Source organism: Lissotriton vulgaris, chromosome 2_2 (assembly GCF_964263255.1).
Source record: "Lissotriton vulgaris chromosome 2_2, aLisVul1.2, whole genome shotgun sequence".
Classification (NCBI taxonomy): Eukaryota; Metazoa; Chordata; class Amphibia; order Caudata; family Salamandridae; genus Lissotriton; species Lissotriton vulgaris.
In genome coordinates this window covers 221,095,969-221,119,016 of record NC_141688.1, presented here as the reverse complement: position 1 = coordinate 221,119,016, position 23,048 = coordinate 221,095,969, and the positions used below count along the sequence as shown (strand labels likewise).

At 42.9% G+C, this 23,048-nt stretch overlaps 1 protein-coding gene across 2 annotated transcripts in view; it reads right to left on the bottom strand.

Moving 5' to 3' along the window:
• Positions 1-23,048, bottom strand: part of NAT10 (N-acetyltransferase 10) — a 204,502-nt gene that overhangs the window by 111,465 nt on the left and 69,989 nt on the right. For both annotated transcript variants that reach the window (XM_086959584.1, XM_086959585.1), the window contains exons 5-7: positions 20,355-20,477; positions 19,054-19,115; positions 18,843-18,957 (exon numbers count right to left, since the gene is read on the bottom strand). In XM_086959584.1, the coding sequence (XP_086815710.1) occupies positions 18,843-18,957; positions 19,054-19,115; positions 20,355-20,477 (300 nt within the window). The remainder of the gene's footprint in view (positions 1-18,842; positions 18,958-19,053; positions 19,116-20,354; positions 20,478-23,048) is intronic.

Below are 23,048 nucleotides of genomic sequence, written 5' to 3'. Positions count from 1 at the left end.
TGCACGGGGCAATTTGTTGATAAAAGGTCATGAACTTCAGTAGCTGTCCTTGCAACTAGAAGATCATATGTCTCTTTAGATGACGTTATAGGCACTGTTGTCTCTAAAAGTACAGATTTCATTTTGCTTAATGTATCAATTCGTATAGAATAGAGATTCAGACGAGGCCAGATGGGAGTCACTATGTCTGGAGGCCCACTCGGAAACAATGCTTGCATACAGCATTTGACCATGGATGTTACTTCTACTAGATAACTTTTCCCTGGCACGAGGCCACAACATCTGTGATCCATTCTAAGAATGTAACTCCCGTTCGCGAGTTGCATAAAGAAGGGCTCTATCTGAGTTGCAGGTGTGACTAGCTGGTGGCATGAAAGGTTGTTTGAATTTCCATCACATGCTCCGTGTAAATTAATACCCTGACACAAAAGTATACCGCTTAGTGAATGTTTACAGTTCTCACCACTAAGAAATACATTTTTGTCGCTGTCACTATAGCAAGAATGAGTGTATGGTAATTTCCATTCGGATTTTACATATCCTTTACCCAATTGTTCATACTGGCCAGCAGGTATGTACTCAATGCACTTTTTAAATCGGAAAGTTGTTATCGGAATTGTGATAATTCCGTGTATTATCCATTCAATGACAGGACTCTCTGACATTGTCAATGGTAATCTCTCGAGTTTTTCGATGCTCAGGATTGTATAGTCTGCTCCTTTCTGTGCCAAACTGATCTGTTTATCAGTAAGGTTAAAACTGGAAAATAATGACGTCGTGTTGATTAAACGCCAAGGCACATATCCTGAACGAAGATTTTGCAGCGTCCAGCCTAATTCTATAATAGAGCGTAATTGAGACTGGCCATGTTGTAACATTAGCAAATCTCTGTCTATCACATCAAAGGCAGAGGATACAATATTGTCCAAAGAATATATTCTGGAAGACAGAGTCGTTAACCCATTGTCTACCACAGAAAGTGATTTCTCCAAATTAATACGATCAATTTCTCTTATTTTTTCAGCAGTTTCAATTTGCTTTACTTTCCAAGCCTCGTTGTAAGCAGCATAGATACTGGTCGCTATGAAACGCTTTTGACGCTGTTTGCGTGGTCCAAGAATGAAATCGCGCAAATCAGCACCATCTTTTAGTAAAGACAAGTGTTGCTTAATTTCAGCCAGTGTGGACGAAGTTAGCCATTCAAGGCAGAGTTTCCCTACACTGTATGTTGTTATAATCCCTGGATGTTGTCTCTGGGAGTATCTAGGGTCTAATCTGGTAATTTTTAACCCCTGTGTTTTATTCAGGAATCTATCTTGACAGCTATTTGTGTCTGTAGGCCAGATTAACCACTTTTTCCAATCAGGATGTGTTCTGTTGAAATGTAAAATTTGTGACACGTCTAACTCAATGTCTGTGGTTGTATTCTCAGGTATTGGCTTTGGTATAGACGGTGTTTTAAGGTCTTTGTTCTTAGCTAGGCCAAGACAAGATGTTTGGTGTATTGTGTCATTTAAAAATAACATTTGTTCAGGTATCATGCAGGTTCTAAATAGTGCTTCAATGCCTTGCACCTGCCAATCTTTTGTACCCCAAATTGTTTTCGTTTCAATATTATTTTTCCAATAATCAAAACCAAATGTCATCATTTTGTCATAAAATGCTTCTGAATATATCAATTTAGAATTTGTCAGCATTGTTTTCATTCCTGTTTTATCTAACAGTTTGTAATAAAACGTTTCTGCATCACTGGTGTTAAACCCTGAGAAGTATTTGAATTTTTAAAAAAATGCTTTAGAACTGCTTTTAGGTGGTGTAGAACAATGTTCCCATTGATTATACATAAAAACATTTCTAGGCTGTGCAGATTTATGCAAGTAATGATCCCCATAATGGGTGTAACAGAATAACTGCTCATAACTAGATGAACCTTGTAAATAATCATGATCTGTGAATCTAGCTGACATTACTAAATCAGACATCATGTCATTAATACTGTTAAAGTCCCAATCATCAGAGAATGTACTAGGTGTCACAAAGTCACTTAAGGAAACCTTTAGTTGATGAGGATACTTCAGGATTTCGACCGGACCATATATCTCATAGTCTGTTTTCTCCCATACTACACCACCAGGTATTGGAATTGCTGTGACATTTACTGTTGACAGTTCTCTTTTCTTCACGTGGGATGATCTGTGTGGTTTCAGGACTACGTTGATGTTCTGACTTGCTGTGTCCATTCAATTGTAATAAACTTTCCTAAAATTAAAACTAAAATTAGGCATAGTAGGAGTATGAATACCCCTGAGATAATCCAATGCTCAATCAACGGTGAATCCAGATACAATTCTTTGATTTGTTGAAGGAGTCCTGTTGTATTTTCTTTAGAAATCTTTTTTGTTTCTGGCATCACTTCGGGGTCGTTTAAATCTTCAGAGAAGTTGTCGAAGTTGATGAAATAACCAGAGGCATTGACAACATCCTAGCTTTCCGCAGAGCAACTAAAACCTATCTCTTCCCCCCCTGTTAGGTCCCTCCCTTCCCCTTGTTTCAGTTGGTTGTGTTATGGTTCCAGCGCCAGGACGCCCCGTTGCGGGGGCAGCTGTTTGCGCTTTACAAAACTGATAACATAACATAACATAACAGGCAGTTCTGTCAATTGATGGGATTGTTCTTTCAATCTGTCTTTCGGTAGCACTTTCTGATGCCACATCATTGTAGACTGGTGTTGTTTCTTGACGAACTGTTTCAATCTGTGTTTCAAGAGGCACGAGTTCCATGGCATTATTGCATAGTCCTTCATTGTGCACTGCAGGCTGATCGAATGTGATTAGTCTTTCAGTTTGAACCTCTTGGATTGTTGCAAGTTTGGGTATTCTGTTTCTTGGGAGTCCACTGGGCCTACTGTTGATTATAGGCCACATGCTTGTGGTTTTACCAGATCGATAGACACAACTCTGTTCTCCTTTTTACCAGCAAGGGGCGGTAGCACAACTGATCTTGTTCCGGTGACTGCCAAGACAGGTACTGCTTTTCTGTAAGAAGGCCCAAATTCCTTCTTAACCGCAATCTTTTCTCTGACTAGATCCCCAATCTTTGGAATCCAGACAGGCCTTGCTGGGGCTGTTGCGGGTGGTGCCTCGTCAGTGGTACTTGGCTGTTGTTTTAACTTTATGTTGCTTAAGGATTTTCTTGTTTCATTCAGTTCCTGTAAAACAGCCAAACGATCTTTGATGTCAAAGTCTGTTGTTTTTTCTTGTACCACTGACATCTGACTATCAAGGTCCTGAACTCGCATTCTAATTCCGAACAATAGTTCGTATGGGCTGAAACCTTTTAGAGAATTTCTTGGCATGTTGTTAAGACTAGTCTGGACACTTATTAAATGTTTGACCCACCCAGCGCCTGAACCTAATACCTTCGCTGTTATAGATTGCTTTATGTCACGGTTTTTTCTTTCTACCACACTGTTCCCTTCCGGGGTATGACGGACAAGAATACCGCAACCCAATTCCCATGCTAGCCATGGCATCCTTATAGGCTTGAGAGCTGAAAGCAGGACCCTGGTCAGAATGGAACGTGGTAATTGCGTATGTGCAGATATTGACTCGCAAATCTTTTATAACCGTTCTAGCGTCAGCCGAGCGCTGGGGGCCTCATTTTTTAAGTGCTTTTCGTCTTAATGGTGTACACTGGGACGCGCTTCTCTTCTTTGATTGCGCAGATAGACCGCCTTATGCTGTCTAGAAGGGATCCTGAAACTACACTGGCCTGTTCATTTCTGCGATCTCGGTTGCAGTTTTCACAATTTTGAGCAAAACATTGAATATCTATAGTCGTTCCTGGCCACCAGTACTCTGATTGTAATTCTTTCAGAGAGGCTTTGATTGTTTGGTGTCTCAGACCCAACCCCATGTGTGCTTCAAGTAAGAGGAAGCCCCTCCTGCTCCTGTTTGGAATTACTCTGTCCCCCACTCCAGGGATTCGAGCAAAAGGAACGGAGTTTGCATCGATTATGTATGCATAATTGAGTGGATAGTTTACGGGTAGTGCTGCACAGTCGCCTTTTACGGTCGTTTTTACTGCCAGCATGGTTTCCCCGTCTATGTATTTATCTGTACGCTTTTTTGTGGCTACGGAAGCCGGTTTAGTTGCTTCCACTTTGGCTGTATTAGCCAATGAATTCCCTGCAACGTGAACGCCATCACGTTGAAGACTCTGTGCTTGAATCACGTGAGTCTTTTGTAGTTCTTTGTGTAAAAGAGCTACCTCGTTCCAGAGCAATTTATGCTTTATTGTGGCACCTGTGTCATCTTTGTAGTCGTTTTCGATCCAACTCTGCAGTTTATTGTTGTAAGAGTTGACGCAAAAATGAGAATCGCACGCTATAAGTGTCGGGAATTCACGTTCTGCATTTTCGAGCGCCATCTTTAAAGATCTGATTTCAGTTCTCTGAACCGAACAGTTTCTTACAGATTGTTTTTGTTACTTTCGGTCTGAATTTACCGCACAGCCAACGACCTTTAATGATCGCACACGCTGCATTGTAGGATTTGCTCTCTACGTTGAAATGCTGTACAAAGCTATCTGTATAGATTATACAGGCGTATTGTGGGAGAGGCAGAATTTCGATTGGCAGAGGATATTCTTCATATTCTAAATCATTCAGTTCTTCAAATTGCGGGGCGAAATAGTATTTCACGTCTTCCGCTCCTAGAGAATCTACGCACTGTATCCACTTCGGATCCAGTGACACTGTAGGCAGGTTTACTGGGCTGAATAGCGCCTCGAAGGCGGATTCCGCTGTAAGGATATTAATCCGTTTGCCGTGTGCTAGTTCTCGTTCATTTGCTAATGCGATTTGCACTGCTTTCACAGTTCTTTCTGTGTGACTGAATGTTTTTTCTGCTTGTGTGTACAAGTGAGGTTTAATTGAAATTGGTACCTTTTCTCCCTCATTAGAGGTTAGGTACGTGAATCCGCATCTTCCTGGGATGACTCGGATTACAAGATCGATCGTGTTGTCACGTGTATCTAATTTTGTTTTTGCTAACATGTCTGTTTGCAGTGATCTCAAAATTTCTGTGTGTTTTTGAGTCCAATTGATTTGTTTAAAATCAGGTTTAATTAGTTTGTAGAGTGGTTTAACCCTCTCTGTGTAATTTATTATGTAAGTTCTTCCGAAATTCAGAAAACCTAGTATGGATTGTAAATTCTTCAGCGTTTTTGGAGCTTGGAGTACAGCGCACTTCTCTAAGAAGTTGTCCGCTAGGCTTTTCCCTTCACTTGATAATTCGTACCCTAAGAACAGTACTGTCAGATGGGCAATTCGAGACTTTTTAAAGTTGAATTTGTAACCCTCTGCTGCGAACCCAAGTATAATGGTGTTCACTCTTTTCAAGTGAGTATCCAAGTCGTCGTCTGTGAGTTAAATATCATCTACGTAAGATAATGCTTCATCATCATAGATTTGTAGTAACTGTTACCCTAGCTGAGAATAGTCCTGGGCTGTTCTTGAACCCCTGTGGGAGTCGACAGAATTTTTTCTGCGACCCAAATGCGGAGAAAGCGGTCAAATATCTGCTTTCTGGTGCAATGTTTTGACAAAAGAAACCATTAGATATGTCTAATGTCGTTTTATATTTTTTCCTAACTATGTTATTCATTAGGGCTGCACTATGCGAGTTTTGTACTGCAAAAGTTTTGCAACATGTATTAAGGTGTCTGTAGTCCAAAACTAGACGATATGAATGGTCTGGCTTGGAGACAGGAAACAAAGGATTGATCATTTGAGAGGTGCATGTTTCAATCACCCCCTGGTACTCAAGTTGATCTAAGATCTCCCTGACTTGTTTTTTAGCTTCTTGCTTTATGGGATACTGCCGTTGGGCAGTTGGTTCACTTTTTAGTTGGATTTTGTGAGGAGGTGAATCCTCATCCCATCCTACATGATTTTTATATAATGCCGGTGCCTGGGCTACTGCCCATTTCCTTGCATATGTGTATTTTTTGTGAATCGGAATGTGATTCGAGAAGGCAGGCATAATTACTTCTTCGCCACGAGGGCACTCCCTGACAAACTCTGGGGGCCAATCTTTTTCAGCTAACAGAATATCATAGCCTTTTGAGAGCTTATCCCAAAATAGACCCTTAATTTTCCTAGTCTTATCACCCTCCATACGCAATGTTATTTCGTATATTTTATGGGGCTCGCTAAGTCTGGCGTCGGCAGTTTCAACCTGAATGTATTCATTCGTGTCCACTGTCTCCAGATGACTCATCAAGATCTTGCGCGCTATACTGATTTCTGCTGCACTGTCCAACATTGTCAATGCCCACTCCCCGTTTTTCAACTGTGTCCTCAGTATTCTCGGCATGGTTGATTACTCTAATACTGGCTACCTTCTTTTTCTGAAATTGAGATTTTTTACTCTGAGCAGGTTCCTTGTCTTTGGACTTGGTGTGCTCTCCTGGGTCTGACCGTCCTCTTCTTTCCGAATTCTGTGGAAAAGATCGAGAGGGACGTGTATCAATACTTTGATATCTATCAGGTTTTTTCAGATTATCCCTATTTCTAAGGTTATATCTTTTCTCAGAGGGCTCCCTCTGGGGAGACTGGCGTTCTCGAGTCGGAGTTCTTTCCCTCCGTCGAGGAGACCTTCCTCTGGACTGGAAAACTTTTTCCTTGGGAGTGGATTGTTTATTTCCATCCCAGCTCTTTTTAGGAGTATTTAAATTATTTTTAATAAATAATTTTTCAGGATTTTCGAGCAGTTGGGGCTTAACTGGTTTTCCACCCAAGCTGTCTCTACCTAATTCTTCATAGCATTTTTCTATGATTTTGGCAAGCTCAACAGGATCTTTTATATCTGTTTCCTTCAACTTCTGGCGGATCGCCACAGATGCTGCTTCTCCCTTTATGTTGGCTAATAATATAGCCGAGACCTGCTTGAAGTCTTTCAGTAATTTCATACCTAGATTTAAAGCGGGCTCTGGACCGAATTCATTTTGAATCTGTTTTAGCACTTCTGGTATTACCGCCATAGACGGAACACCGTGTGTTTTTGTGTAAATGGAAGCAAAGACTGTACCCCAAGTGTCGCAGTCCTCCACGTGTGGTGAGATTCCCATAGGAAGGCAGATGGTCAAGATTCTGTGTTTCTCTATAGGGGTAGTATCAGGAAATACTGCCTCTATTTGAGTGATTTTCTGTGCTAACCAGAAAGGAATTTGTTCCCGTTTTACGGGTGTTTTACCAAGACATGACTGTATGTTCTGTGGTGTAATTTTATTTGTGTTCCCCTGACGAGGGGTCAGCTGTGGTGTATTAACAGCTGGCTGGACTGTTGCAGTCCGCATTACATATTGGACTAATTGCCTATGTATTTTTATTAATGTGTTTAGCTGTACTAACAGCTCTTCTCTAGACATTTTTACAATGTCAGGATGTGGTGTGTAGCTGGCTAGAACCGGCCACGTTGCTCCTGGTCTACCTAGTGGACCGAGCCTAGTTATGTGATCAGTATGTTTTAGGGCGCCATTAAACCAGAGCAGGTGCTCTTGAAATTTAAGTGGAATTTCAATCTCCTCAAAAGGAGCGTACTCTTCCGGAGGTTTCTCTATTTTGTAATAGTGAAACTCTTTTGTTCTAGCGTTTACCGCTGGAAAGTTTATCCATGAATAGAATACCTCTGTCTGCCGATACTCGTGAGCCTCTATCACGAAAATTACTGTACCACCTTGAGGTGTCAGTCCGTTTTCTATAAGTTTTAACGTTATAGATCTTCTTAAGTGGACCGGGATGATAATAGCATCCGGGTCTGTGTATTCAGGACCTTGCTGAGTCGCATCTGCTGCGGCCCCAGAGGTTCCGTTTTCTGGCATTGTAAAAATGCGAGGTTTGCAGAGTAGGTCTCCAAGGAGACAAAGATTAGGTGCACAATATTTTGGAACACTGTATCCTTCAACGTTGAATAAACCAGAGCTTTACATAGGAATCTCTTCCTACTGAGTTCGGGCGGATTTTAACCTTTCACCCACTCCAGACGTCTATTGGAGTATTTACGGGAGAAAGGGGTGTGAAATATGCACGACTGAGTTACTCTAAAAGTCTTGCGTTAGTTTATCGCCTTACCAAACGTTTGGGCGCCATGTAGTGTAGTTCCTAGTTTCCCACTAGGCCCTGCGCATTGGAATAACAAACAGTAGTATCGACGTGGAACTGCGGATATTCCAGGCCTCCACTGACTATGCTAAACTTAATTGGGTTGTGTTACCAACTAGCTCAGAGGTCACTGGAAACTTTCTTCTCTGCATAGGAAGTGATCAGCTTCCTTGGCACAGACAAGAAGGGATTCAGCTTTCCAACAACCGTGCAACATGACAACTTTGCTCCTCAGATCAAGAGTCAATCTCTAGGGTCGTGTGAAACAATAGACATGTATTTCACTCAATCAGTCTAGTGCAGTTTACTTTCACGAGATGTAGAGAATAGAGAGACGGGCGTTTGTCAATAAAGGGTTAACATTTATTGAACAGTCTTTCTTCTCGTACAAGAGAAATGTATTGCCACAATTGCAATAATTGTTATTATAAAAAGTACGTACAGTAAGATAAGTATTGCGAAATAGAACTGTAAAAGCATTGATATGGTTTCTTAGCCATACAATGGTTTAAAAGTAAAACATATATACAGTCATATATACATTAGGCTAACATACTCAACTGGTGCTTCTAACTAAGCCTACCCCAGTGTGCCTGACCTAAGCCTAACACGTGAAAGGGGAGTAAGTAAGTAGCTTTAAGTTAAGTTGGTTTTGCCAAGGTTTGTTTCAAGAATTCTCGTCTAAGGGTTTAGTCAACACCATACCTCTGAATAGAATGATGGAGGATTGGTATCTCCTTCAGGGGTCTCTCTCGATATCCCAGTCAACCGCGAGGGTAAACCGGAAACGCCGTGGCTGGATTTCTCTGCACGAGAAAGGCAGCAGCTTCTCTTGAGCGCGTCGAGGAAGGAGGGGGGACAGCGTCCGCGGGCAGCTGGAATCTGCTGGATGTCTTCGCAGAGGGACGGCTGTTCAGCTCCTTAAGCGTACTGCACCATAGTTCGCGCTTTAGCGGCGATAATGGTATCAGCAGCTTCACCACCACAGGATAGCAGGCTGCAGCGACAGAGTGCTAGATTTACCAACACGGGGTCTTGCAGGCAGCCAGCATCAGCAACAGTAGCTTGCAGCTCACATTGCTTAAGGCAACGTTGGTAATATTTATACCTGACAGTTGCCGGGTTTGACGCAAGTTTGCTGGACATAAGACGTCAATTAAAGAGGTCACTAGGAAGTGATAGTTATCAGTTGCTCATTAGAGTTCCATTACTAATCAAAACATAGCAAGCAGGGATTTCCAGGTTTGCTGAGTTTTTATCTTGTTGAAGAACTCGGAGTGTTATCTAGGAATATCAGATAGTGACTACTGCTCTGTCATTGCACTAATTGGTCGCAAAGGAAGTGGCAGAGAGCTATGCTGGAATGTGGCTCTGTTCGTGTGAGGCCAGAGATGACTTTTCAGAAAATCGCACTTGAACGGTTATGCCAATATAGGGAATAAATGGATTTATAGCCGAATAGGGGCATAAGGTCACAGTATCGATCAGGAACCTAGATAAACACGCAACAGACCCACGGTTGGGTACACCCTTCCCACTTAGAGTGACATATTTAAAAGAAACAATTGATGAACGGAATGCTGCATAATGCCACCATTCACCCCCAGTCACAAGGATCTGGGTTTAATCGATCATTCTTCTGCTCACCACACAACCCCAGTCTGGACAGCGGATGCTGGTTTCCGGTCCAGGGAGGACAAAAGGCTGGTTCTAAACTGGGGTGGCATGGTGAGCAAACGAACAATGGATTTAACCCAGATCTTTTGACTGGGGGAGAATGTTTTCAATGTCAGCATTCGTCCATCATTTTTTTGCTGTAACACTATTTGCCCTAAGTGGGATGGGTATGCCCAGACGTGGGACCCTTGCTCACTGTGCGACTGGATTCAAGCTTGCCTGGCTAAAGAAGGGTGACCTACTCTGAAACCGGTCCCAGGATGCTTGTTTCTGGTCCAGGGAGGATCTAGCTTGGCAGTTCGGTCTGGACTGTTCCCATGAAGCACAGTGTCAAGACTGATTTGCGTGTGGCTGGGTGCAAACTGGAGTGGCGTAGTGGGTAAAGAACAATGGATTTAACCCAGATCTTTTGACTGGGGAAGAATGTTTGCATTGTCAGCATCCTATCCATCAATTGTTTGCTGTTACACCATACCTAACAAGCGCATGATCCGGAGGACTGCAAGTCTACTATTTGGCTGAAAAAAAGGAAAAATACACTAAAAACCTTTGATTCAAGTGGAACTGGGAGTAGCTTTACCGATTACTGTGTTGCCCCTAGAAAGGGTTGAATTTGTAATGGCAGTAGATAGGATTTTTTAAAGTTTATAGAAGAGCCCAGATTGTGGAGTAAATACAAATTTAGCAAGACAATGTTGTTCGCTAAAGCCCTTTATCTGCCAGTTGTCTAGGTAAGAAAAGAAGTTGTTGCTGCACCTTAGTTAGTGAGCCACAACCACTGTCAAAACAATTATTAAAACCCTGGGTGAGGTGGTGACCTCAAAGGGGAGAACTTTGAACTGACAATGCTGGTCATGTACCACAAATCTTAGGTAATGGCAATGTGCTGGGAGGATTTGGGTTGTGAAAATAGGCGTCTCTCAATTCCAGGGAGGTCATGAAGTGGCCTTGCTTGACGAGCAGTATGACCTCTTGGAGAGCAACCTTGTGGAAAGGCAGTGAGTTGATGTATTATTGAGAGGCCGAAGGTCTAAGATGGGCCTGAAAGAGCCATCCTTTTTAAGAATTCGTAAATACAGCGTGTATACCCCCCATATTTTTGGGGTTGTGGCACTGGCTTTAGGGATCCCTTTTGTAATAGGGTTTTTACTTCCTCATTCAGAAGATGCAGATGATGAAGGAAGTGAGAGTGTGGTCATGGGGGTATGGTTGTTGGTGTTGCAGTGAGTGACAGGCAGTAGTTGTATTACACAATCACTAGGACTTGCTGTTCTCAAGTGACGTTGCGCCATTGTGGTAAGAGAACCTGTAGTCTTCCCCAGATACGTGTTGTATGGTCAGGGTGCAGAGCAGGGGGTCACTGGTTTGAGTGTTATTTTCTGTGTGTGACCCTTTAAGGTATCCTCTGGTAGTTTTGGTGTCTTTTTTTGTCTTTGATAAGAGGTGTGAGCCTCTGGGGAGGATGTCTTGAAACCTCTGCAAAACTGTGGGTGACGAAGTTTAGTCCGCAAGCTCCTATCGCTTTGGCAGTGTCTGTATCCTTTTTCATTTTCCCCAGCATCTGTTCAACTTGAGGGCCGAATAGATGCTCTCCATCAAAAGGTAAGTTGATCAGATACTGTAGAAATTGGGGTTTGAAACTAGAGATTCTAAGCCACGCATGACTCTCAATAAGGATACTTGAATAGAATCCTGTAGCAGCAGTGTCTGCCGCATCAAAAGCACGCCTAATAGATGTATTAGAGAGGACCTGCCCTTGTAATACCCTTTCTTGGGACCTTTGTTTGTACTGTTCTGGTAAGTGCTGTATAAGCTCTCCAATCTCATTCCACTGGGCACGATCATAACATGCTAAGAGCTCTACTAAACTGACAATATGATAAAGTTTAGCAGATTGTCCTGCAACTCTTTCCTGATGCAGAATTGTTTTACTTTCTTTATCTAGGGATGGAGCATCCCCAGTGCCCTTGGTATTTTCTCGTTTATGTGCAGCATGGACCACGGAGTCTGGCAGGAGGTTGCCAGTCAGGCATGGGGGAAGGGGAAGGCTTGGATTTTTTTGCCCACCGTGGAGTAATAATTACACATTTCACATGGTCTTTGAAATTTTTCCTGTGTCAGTGTGAGCATGCCTTCAAGCATTGGCAAGAATTGGGTGGCCCACGGTGTGTGTGAGAGAGGGTTTCTACCAAGACATCCTCTTCTTCCTGCACTGAATGAAGATAAACTTGAATAAAGTTAGCTTTCCTCATGACATGAGGTGGTGTCACCTGGGGAAGAATGCTGTGCCAGGTATAAGTCTGGATTGTTGTGTCCTCGAGGCACCACCTCATAATCCCCACATGGATCATCATATGGATCCTGGGTGTATGGAACGTCACGCAATTGTGAAGGGGAAGAACGAGTCTCCCCATAGTATGAGTGATGAGGCCCATGTGGTGATGGTGAATGAGAAGGACGAGTAAAGTAAGTAGCCGTCAGAGGTAGAGGGCTTGTGCTCCTATTAGGTCTCTTTGTGCTTAGGAGGCAATGGTGGTTCTATGGTTATCTGTTTTTTAAAGGTCAGCTGCCTCCTTCCAGGAAAAGTCTGCAGTACCTGAGGTGGTCGCTTGGTGATGATTATGCTCGGGTGAGGAGGAACACACAGGCGTTGTTGCAGAGAGTCCAGTAGTTACTGAAGCTGATGAAGGCTAGGGTGTTGCACCTCGGAGTCCGCTGTTTAGGGGTGTGAGAAGTTGGCCCGATATGCAACGTTCGCTATTCTAGCGACCGCTATGTATCGTTCCAACGACCCTTATGGTGTTTGGTTGTAAGTCAACCTATAGACCAGCTATCCTAGTAGCGTGGATACGAGCAGTCTAAGGCTAAAGACTCGAGAGGGCGCGTTAAGCTAGCTGTTTACCACACATGTACCCCTTGAACACCCAGTGAAAGGACACCACACAAGTGTTATGAAAATAAACAGTATATTTATTAAGAATCACAACAGCCCTGTACTCTTTATGAGGACAGGGTACTAAGCACAAACCAAATCTCTTTAGCAAATACTTCAAGTGCACAATTAAAACAAGTGTCCGAGGACACGGAGAGGTTAAGGCAAGTCGGAAGCGAGGGACTCGGGACCCTAGAGTAAGGAGGCTATGCAGGCACCGAAATGCCGAGTTACCTAGCCACGAGGGCTGCGGCTGCACAAGTCTTACAGGCGTCGGGGTCTTCGCTGACGAGCCAGGAGCCGGAAGAAAAGGAGTTGCTGGCCGGCGACCAGTGATGAATAGTTCGTAGAGATCCAAGCCTGGATCGGAGATTGATGAAACCTGAAAGCAGAGGGGACCAAGTTCGTACTACTAGCCAGTAGTCAGAGGGTACCAGGAAGGCACCGGTTGGCCGTCACCTCGACCAGGTGAGTGGGCGACGCTAGGCTCTGCAGTCTCACGGACCAGGAGGCGTTGTCGGCGACCACGGTGGAGGTGCGAGCTGTCCCGCGAAGGATGGCGCTGTCGGCGTCTTGGGTGGACCAGGAGGGTCCGGGGTGCTTCTCGAAAAGGTGGAAGCAAGGGCCAGTCTGGAGCAACCAGACCGGCAGTGATGATTCTCGGATGTCGTCACAGAAGGGCACAAGCCAGCGGCTAGTGACCAGACAACGTGCTGAGCAGCGAGCAGAAGGGCCCCACGCAGATCGTGGAGATGCTGGGAGACTGCGCTTCGGTGCTGGAGCGGCTCAGGGTCGGGGCTTCTCGGACCCCAGAGCACTCACCAGAGAGTTACCTCGATGGTCGTGCTGGTTTTTAAGAGCGTGCAGGTTCTGATGATGGCCGGTCCCTCGAGGTCTCGTCGCACCCACAGATCACAGCTGAGCTGATGACGTGGGTAGAGGTCAGAGGTGCCAGGGAAGCCGGTTCTCGTCGAGCTGGGCCGTCCGATTCCTTGAGGAAGGACTTACAGCAAACCGCAGAGTTCTTAGATGGTGCCCGCTGATGCAGGGTGACTACTCCTTAGCCACAAGGGAGAAATCTTGAGAAGAGTCTTGAAGTCCTTTCGTAGAAAGTATTCTTGATTCAAAGATGATCTAATTTGGAAGGGTCCCCGCTCCGGCCTTTATCCTAAAGAAAGGGGTGGGTACATGACTAGGTCCTGCCCTAAGGGTGGGACCAGGAAGGGGGGTAGTTACACCCCTCTCCCCTGCCGGACTTTCCCCAGGCCAGGGCTGTCGCCCCTGGAACTGGTTCTAACCGGCAGATGCGTAGTGAGCACCGGGGTGCCACTCCGCAGTCACCTTCTCGCAAAAGCCCTACCTACCCAGAATACACAAACCCTGTCTGGGACGGTGCGAACACCGCCCTCGACAGGAAACCCTTTGTCCAAGTGCTCCTCGCTGGAAGGACTCCCAGCAGCAGGAGGTCAGACTCGTGTCTGTGGTGGCAGCATCCATTTTGAGGAGCTGAGGCTTCAGTTAACTTTAACCGGGGTTCACAGTTACGTACATGTCGTGTCCCTCTAGAAGGGTGGGATGCTAACCTCATCGCCAGAATTGGTGAGAGGGCAGCACCCCGATTCGTATGACACCTTACTCGACATGCCTTGATAACGCGACACCGGAGTTACCGATATGGTACGCGTTATCATGGAACAGCTATTGGGTCTTGATTCCGCAAGCTGCAACCGGGCTCGGCTCGGGCCTGAACCTAGCTCACACGAGCCCACGCACTCTGCCTTCAGGATCGTTAAGGCCTGCCATAGGAGTGACTGATAGGAACTCGGGTGTCCATTGTATGGTTAGAAATAGAGCTACTATACCTAAAGCGAAGGGTGGTTACACGTCTTCGCCCCAGCTGTCGTGCAGCCAGTTGTGTCAAATTTAGGAGGCCAGCCAGGGGTGGCATAATACATGCTGCAGCCCCTGGCGGCCCTGGGTACACCTATGCCCTGCGTTACGGGGTCTGATAAGGTGGCCCAGTACCAATTGGTAAATGCACCTAGGGTACATATCGTAATTTAGAAAGAGAACAGCCAGGCTGTGGGTCTGATTGGCAGGCCCACAGCCAGAGAAAGTCGTAAACCAGTGAAACAAAAGCAAAAAATCTGGGTGATCATAGGATTGCAGACCCTACTCTCCTACAAGGGGTAACTAAATTGAGTCGAGTGTTTAGGCTTCGTATTTGGTTTCTAGCCCAATGAACATTTGGCTCCGAACCTGCTTTCCCCATTAGTGGCTGGGGACTCAACTGGGTGCTTCTGAATCGAGTTCACCCTAAAGCCAGAAGAGGTTTTTGACGTTGATGGCTGCTTCAACTCCAAAGTGCCTTTCGGCCTGCCAAAGTCAAAGAAGTTGTCAACATCGATGAAGGTTTGCTTTTGTAGTGCCGACTATGTTCTGGAGCAGGCCACAATGTCGACTATGAAGCTTTGGATCTGCACCGGCCATGGCTAAAATGCAGGTGCAGTCCAGTCGACTGGGAGATAGGGCTCAAAACCTAACCCACCACCCCCACCCGGGACCCCCACCCACCACCTCTGGGGAAACCAGACGCCTGTAACTACCACTGCAACTGTTGCCTACGGCCCGAGTTAGAGTGGCACACCGGGCCCAGCAAGGTCCCCCAGCACTCCAGAGTTCGAATTCACCGTGAGTGGACCATCCAAGTCTGCCCAACGTCGCCTGCAGACTCTGCACGGAGACCCCCCTGCCCCCCCCCAACCGCGAGTAGCCCAGTAAGGTGAAATCAGACCTCAAAAGACACCCCTGCATCCAGCCACCCTGCACACTGGAGAAAAGAACATAAGGTGCACCTATGTCCCAGAGCCTCCAACTTACATGCCCAGCTGTTGATTACTCCCAGAAGTCTTCCTGGACAAAGCCTGCAGCTGAAACCAAAACGAGAAATCCCCAGTGAAAACAACAGGGCACCCAATACCAAAACAGCACTCTGCACCTGCCCACCCAAGCGCCGCTGTGGGTGCCTCTTTTGTGCTGTCTTGTTTCCCCATTTGCCCTGAGCTAAAGTCCAGAAGCTTTGCTGCCAGAGCCAAGTGGCCTGCTAGTCAACAGCCACCAACCGGAGGCACCCTATCCCAGTTTGAATAACATTAGGCCTCAGCACTCTGCAACCGGCTGCCCTAGTGCCGCTGAGGGTGTAACAAGAGTGCATCCTTGACCTTAGGGGACCCCTGAGTCTACCCCCAGAACCTCAATTCCCACTAACAAATACTTACCTCAAAACCCATAACCATCTTTTCCTCCATAGGAAAACATTGACTGTTTTTTTCTGTGAAAAGTTTTGAAGTGTGGAGTTTGAAAACCTAAAGAAATTCTTTAAAATAGTACCGATTAACAATAACGATTTTACTTACCTGTTCGCGGGAGATGCCCCAGTGTAGTATGTAGGTATACTACACTGTGTAAGAAAAGTAATCTCAAAAGAAACTTACCTGTTAACACTATTTTACTCCCTAGTATAACATTGACTGTTTTTCTTGGAAAGGTTTCCAAGCAAAGAGTTTGAAAACCTAAAGAAATTCTTTAAAAAAATTACACTGTTTAACAAATACGATTTTACTTACCTGTTTGCAAGAAATGTCCCAGAGTAGTATCCGGGTATACTACTCAGTGTAAGAAAAGTAATCCAAAAATTAACTACCTGGTGTTTTACTGAAAATACCATTCAAGTCTAAGTACTGTATTTACAAATCATTGCATTTCATTGAACAAGTCAAATAATAGTACATTTACCATCGTAATACTAACGGTTTACAAACTGCATTACTACTGTGAAGTATTTATTGCTAACCTATGCCAGGCTTGCTAGGTTCTAGAAAATAAAATAACTTAAAGACTATTTTTATACAAAAACAATTGGTTTGAAGTTGAAGTGTGTACAACAAATGCTTAACACGGTCCTCTGACACTGCCTTACTGCTCGACCACACTACAACAAATGGAGAGTAAGGTTCGATCTAACTGTAGCTCTGCCTACCTTTGGGGTTCCACTGGACTCTGTGCACACTATACCTCACTTTGGTAAAGTATATATAGAGCCAGCTTCCGACACTTACCTTAAAGAATAAAGCATCTTGTTATCACCTGTTCTACTGGCTACCCTGCATTTTCATTTACCACAGAGTAGTATTGTATTGCAGCATTTATAGCACTTACTACCCCTATGTCGGGCACTGAATAACTTACTTACATGGTCAAGCTAAGCAATGTAGGGTGTGTGGTTAGAAGGGCGTTGCTTTGATCCTATGTGGGAAGTGTTCCCATGCCATCGTGATGACCACCGAGGTATGGTTATTGTATTATGGAATGTGGTGGATGATGAGGTATGAAAGACAGACATGCACTTTGTGGTTTTCAGTATGCTCACAGTTTTGATTATTATTTTGTTCAAGCCTTAGTATCAGCTTCATAGAAATTTGAAATAAAGTCAAATAAATTGGTTGTGGGGGACTGGTTTCGGGAAACTACTTGCACGTGCTTGGCCTTTGGTGGCTCACAAGGATTTTTACTGAATCAAAAATCTCTCAGTATAGAAAAGGATGGAGACCCCTGTGTTCTATGCAATTCAAAAACTTTTTTGTCCTGAGGTAAATGCCAGAGTAGTATTCCAATTTTTTTCAACAAGGATTATGTGAAAATATATCCCCAGCATGTCTTCAAATAACCTGCACTGCACTTGTTTGAATCTGGACACCTATAGGTATTATTTCCTCTTAGGCAGCTTGACCATCATGAGCCCTTTACTTTAGGTTTTTGACAAAATCAAAACAGGACTCTGAATCCGGGGGCACTCCCAAAATGTACCACCTTCTGAGCGAGAATGGCTACTGCTCGCTTCACACAGGTTATATTGCCCGGAAGTAAGGTATCAATTGATCTAATAACATCCTTAATTTGTGGCAATAAAGGTTCTATGCCCATTCACTCTAGATACAAATTCAAAAAGAAGGTTAATGGTGCCTTCTAAATGAATGAGCCTGCTGCACTCCGGTGCTTGTGGTTCAATCCTGGATTCTCCAAGAGCGCCTAGCCGGTAATGCCGAATGGAATCAGTTTCCTTGGGGTAAGGTGTGGTTGAGCCAAGATCAGAATATCAAGATTATCCCTTATTGCTGATACAGTTGCACATAACAGAGTTCTCCTTGGTGTCCAGTGGTATAGAATAGCGGTCTCAAAGCAAAGTACTCAAAATACTTTCCAACAACTAGCTTTACAAGAATTAACAATTGCGAAGCAGATTTAGATGGAGGAGATGAGGAGGGGGATGAGAGGTATTTATAGAGTTTCTTTTAAAGGATACTTAGCAGAATCAAAATCTATGTGTAAGGCATCCACTGTTTACTGAAAGGGAGCTAAACTATATTTCCTTAATGACCTTTCATTTATCAGATACAGCAGGACGTCTCTAGTGGTTGCCTTGGAAGCAAAACTCTTATGTTACATTACATGGGCCTTCTTTCCTTTCACAGTTCTGTATTGTTCATTGAAAGAGTGCCGGAATTCATCAATACTGGGTTGTACAGAAAAGTACTGGTAATTCATAGCTCCATGACAATTGGTTTGAAAAGAGGTCTCAAGAGTTAAAAAAATAAAACAGCTCAAATAAAAAATGGGGAGCTGAAGCGTAATTAAAGGGATGTAGAAAGGCTCCATGGAAGACTCTGTTCTTCTGGAATCCTCCCATGATATGTGGAAAAAAGAACCGAATATTTGATTGGTGCACAACATTCTGGGTTTTAGTAGGCAAGCAACCACAAAGTAGGAGGGGTGGGAGGGAGTCTTAATTTAACAATCAGGTTACATGCGCATATGTACATCTTCATAATATTAAGTGTATCATATAAAAGGCAGAGAAAAACACAAAATAGTGGTAGAGTTTTACTATTTAAATAAAATGTAGTTTAAAAACTTGCCATCAATACCTGCTCCAACAGATGGAACATTATAATGAAAATGAATGATGTCTCATGATATGACCTGTATTGCAACATGGCTACGTCTTTTTACCTGTGACTTTGGAGGAACTGGTTTTATGTTGGCTACATTGCTGGAGATGGGTAAAATATCCAGCTGGTCATCGATCACAATGCAGTTTTTACACGAAGCTAAAGAAAGAATGAACCTGCATCAATGAAGAAACAGAGTCAAAGATTTAGTTTGCTAAGATGTGATAGAACTATCTGGTTATCTGCAACTCTTTAACAACAGCATATCATACCTTTCATTGAATCTGCCAACTACGTCTTGATGGGCCTCAGTTCTGTAGCGTGAATGCACATCCTAAAATAAACCAAATAAAAAAAACAGGCAGAAGAAAATTCTTCCTTAAAATTAAAAAGGAAGACTATATGTACAAAGTTATGTTTACATTACATTATCTACAAAAGGATTGTGAAACAAGTGGTTACGACAAATAATTCTTACTTTAAATAATCAGAACAAAAGTAAATAACAGACTTAAACTAAATATAAATTCTTTAGGGTTTGCAGAACTCTTGTCAGGGAAATAACATGCATTTCAAACTCTTGAAGTGTGATACTGAGAAGGCCTACACACGATTTAAAATGCAATTATTGAGTAAATCTTTGACTCGGAGGAATAACAAATTATATTACAATTTCAGCTAAAAAAAAAAAAAACAGGTCTACATCGGTGGGAATGATGGATATTCAATAAGACATTGTGGAAATGGGAAAGGGTTTAGCTAACATGCCAACTATAAAGCAAGAGGGTGGTACTGTTAGATGTAAATAAGGAGACATTCAGATAAACAGTTGCAAAAAAGAACTACCAGGAAGTAAGTGTGCTATTCTCCTAGTACTCTCTTAACAATTCACATCTAAATTAGTAATAAGAAACCTTGGGGCACAGAAAAGGCTTTGTGAATCTGTTCCCTAGTGAAGTGCTTCAGGGCCAGATAGGACATGTATTTAAAATTAAAAGAAACTGATTTTAGAAACGTTTAATGTTTTATTTACATTCAATTTTAAAGAGAAACACAAAGGAGATGGAGACACCATTGCCATGCTGAAGGTAGGCGCCAAGATTAAAGCATATTGTAAAGAACCCAAAACCTAAAGAAATGGCGTTCAGAAGTGAAAACCGCTACAGTGCCATACAATGCTAATAATGTGCAACACAAATGTTTATAAAATAACAAGTTAGAGAGCAAGGATAAAATAGCTCATTATAGTATGGGGATCAAACAAACCATAGGCACATATTATAGACTTCAGAGCATTAATCTAGACCTACTACAAACAGAACAGAAGTAGGGCAAATAGGCAGAAGAAGAGAATGCTAAGAAAATAGGCGCAAAAACAAATCACCCCAAATGCAGGAAGAGAAGCCGATCTGCAGCATAGGATGTGGTAGTAGGATTTTGACAAACATGAGCCTAAGGCAGAGACAGGTTTTAATGCCGATACAGAGTATAAAAAGCAGCAAGAATCATGTCAAGACATTCCAGCTTTTCCAGACAAACACAAGCAGTAACACAAAACAACTGCACCACCTACCATGGTCATGGTGTACAGCTGCTTCAGTGAGCTCATAGTGCGTAGGAGTATCACAATCATGCCACCTCCTTCCACAGTTTCAATGGTCCTGGCCAAGAGGTTTGGAGTGAGTGCCTCAAAATCCTGTTAAATTAGAACAGGCTGATTAGTGCATCAGCAAACTAATGTTGTTAACATTCCCTAAGTTACAGAACAATTTGGGCAGGATTGACGAAAATATTGCACAGAAGGCTGGCACCAACCTCTCAAGAGATGATCAGATTTCAAAATGTATGGTTATCATTTGACTGTATCTTTAGAGTAAAACTGACCAAAAGCAATGTTTGAACACTCTCAATGTACAACTATATTTATACAATGCATCTGAGCCAATTAATTACCTAATGGTGCATTAGCTAGTGTCATATCACAGACTAGGAGTCTCCAATCTTTTCTGTAGCTACTGATGCTCAACTAAATTAATCTTAAACTACTAATATTATAAAGGTTGTAATAGTGATTATATTAGTGGCCATTATATGCAACCTACCAGCAGTAATCAAGTCAATGCATCAGGCAGGATTGACAGCGGTAATGTAAAAAAAGGCTGCCAATTTGGGATTCCTTGCATGGGTAGGCTTAATAGCCTAGCCGCAATGCCGCTTGCGCAAGGGTAATAATGTTAGTAATAAGTCTCCTCAATGCCACGTGCTTGATAACTCAAATATCAGCTTTAAATATATTTTGAAAATTCAACAATTTATGTTTTTGCCCAACATCATTATAGGGATTCTGGAAATCATGAAAAATACTTTTCCATTTTGGTATACTATATTAATTTAGTCAAGCAAAATCTTTTAAAGGAGAGCTACTTACAGGTAGCAGGAGAGTTACCAGTCACACACAAGCTACTAATTGAAAAAGCATATCACAGACGTACTAGGCAGTATGTGATCTTCGCAGGAGCTTTAGTAACAAGAGCTATTTTACATAAAAGTGGACATGCCATTTGAAAAGCAAACCAGGCAGAACACACACTGCTCAGTCAACTTGCTATAGTGTATATTATCAACCGATGTGGTTGGTCTCTGAGCCTCAGGCACTTTAAATGTTGTGAGCCATAAAAAAAAAAGAAAAGAAAGTTTGAGAATACAAATCTAAATCCAAATCCAAACAAAGCAGCTAACTTAAGTTGCAAACAATCTCTAACTTATCTTCCCACACCACTTCTCATAAAATCTAGATCACAAGGAAGTAATCTATAATCCACTTAACATTACCAGTCATACACAAGCTGCAGTACCTCAATGTGAAAAATCATAATCAGATGGAAAATTCCTTGTGAGGACTATGCTTCTCCTTGGAGCACAAAAGTAGAGTAAGGTGTGTTCCCGCTCATATACCACCTTGGAAAAGCAATTACTGCAGCCTGTGTCCAGTATCAAGCTTGGTGTGTTTTCAAGGTGGAAAACAAACTGCAAGAGGACTGTGATTACTCACAAGGGTAGTTGTTCATCTACTTTTACAGCAAGCCTGTTATGGCCTACATTTGTATATTGTGCGTACAACTACTAACAAACTGTAGTTCCGATATAATTAAAGGAAAGCAGTGGCAATGGGCACTAATGCCGATAACTGGTTAGCTACTCAATTCAACAGTTTGAGTTGAAGAAAGAGTGAAAGACCCTTGCTTTCACAAACTGCAGCTGCCACACACCAAGAAAAGATTACAAAAATGTAATTGCCACTGAACAGCGAGAACACTGTAGAGCAAGGGGTGTAGAACATAGGAAGTGGGAGAGAGGATGTGATAAAATAACAAATTAAAGACTAATAAAATTCATCCAATGTAAAGGATGGTAAAGAAGCTATGCTCTAGAGAGCGTATGAAGGGACATGAGGGGCAAAAGGAGGAAACAAAATCGATTTAATAAGCAAGCGAGACGGACAAGAAAGCCAACCACTCTAAGTATTGGTACTGTCCAAAAGAGGCTACACCTGTCTGTAGTAGAGATCTAAAAAGGAGTGCTTTACCAATTAGTTGTCATTTTGCAGCAATGTCTATAGACCATGATGGAGGATTACTGAAGGCCTCTTCTAGATATGGGATACTTCTCATCCAAGAAACCTCCTGTGGACAACCTAGTTCACCTAAGCGTATACACTTATCCACATAATCATACACGTAATCATATCACCAGAACATAACACCAACATCATCAAAGGCCAAGTGCTGAAAATGTATTTTTTTATTTTTAATAAAACATTAAAAAAAGGTTAAAAAGCATTCTTCAGCAAATATATGCGAATAAAATTTAAAAACAAAAACAAATAAATACAATACTAGGAGAACCTGCAAGAAAAATTGTTTCAGATCGACTAAACAGGCAGATACATTAGACCGGATTAATTTTTCTGACATTTGATTTTTGTATAATAAATGAATTCCTGTTCTTGGAATGTCAAACTGTTTTGTCGTTCTCTCAAAAGATGAACTCTCCGTTCATCTTTTGAGGGCCGCCGCCTCCGTAGCCAGGATTCTTCCTGGCTACGGAGGCGGCATCACCCTGTACGTGATTTCTAAGCGTGTACAAGACTGCTAGAAAGAGAGTTTATCTTTTGAGGTAACGACAAAACAGTTTGTCATCCAGAGAACAGGAATACAGAAAGGGGGTGTACGATAGAGTCTGTATATCGATCTTAAAGAGAGATCTA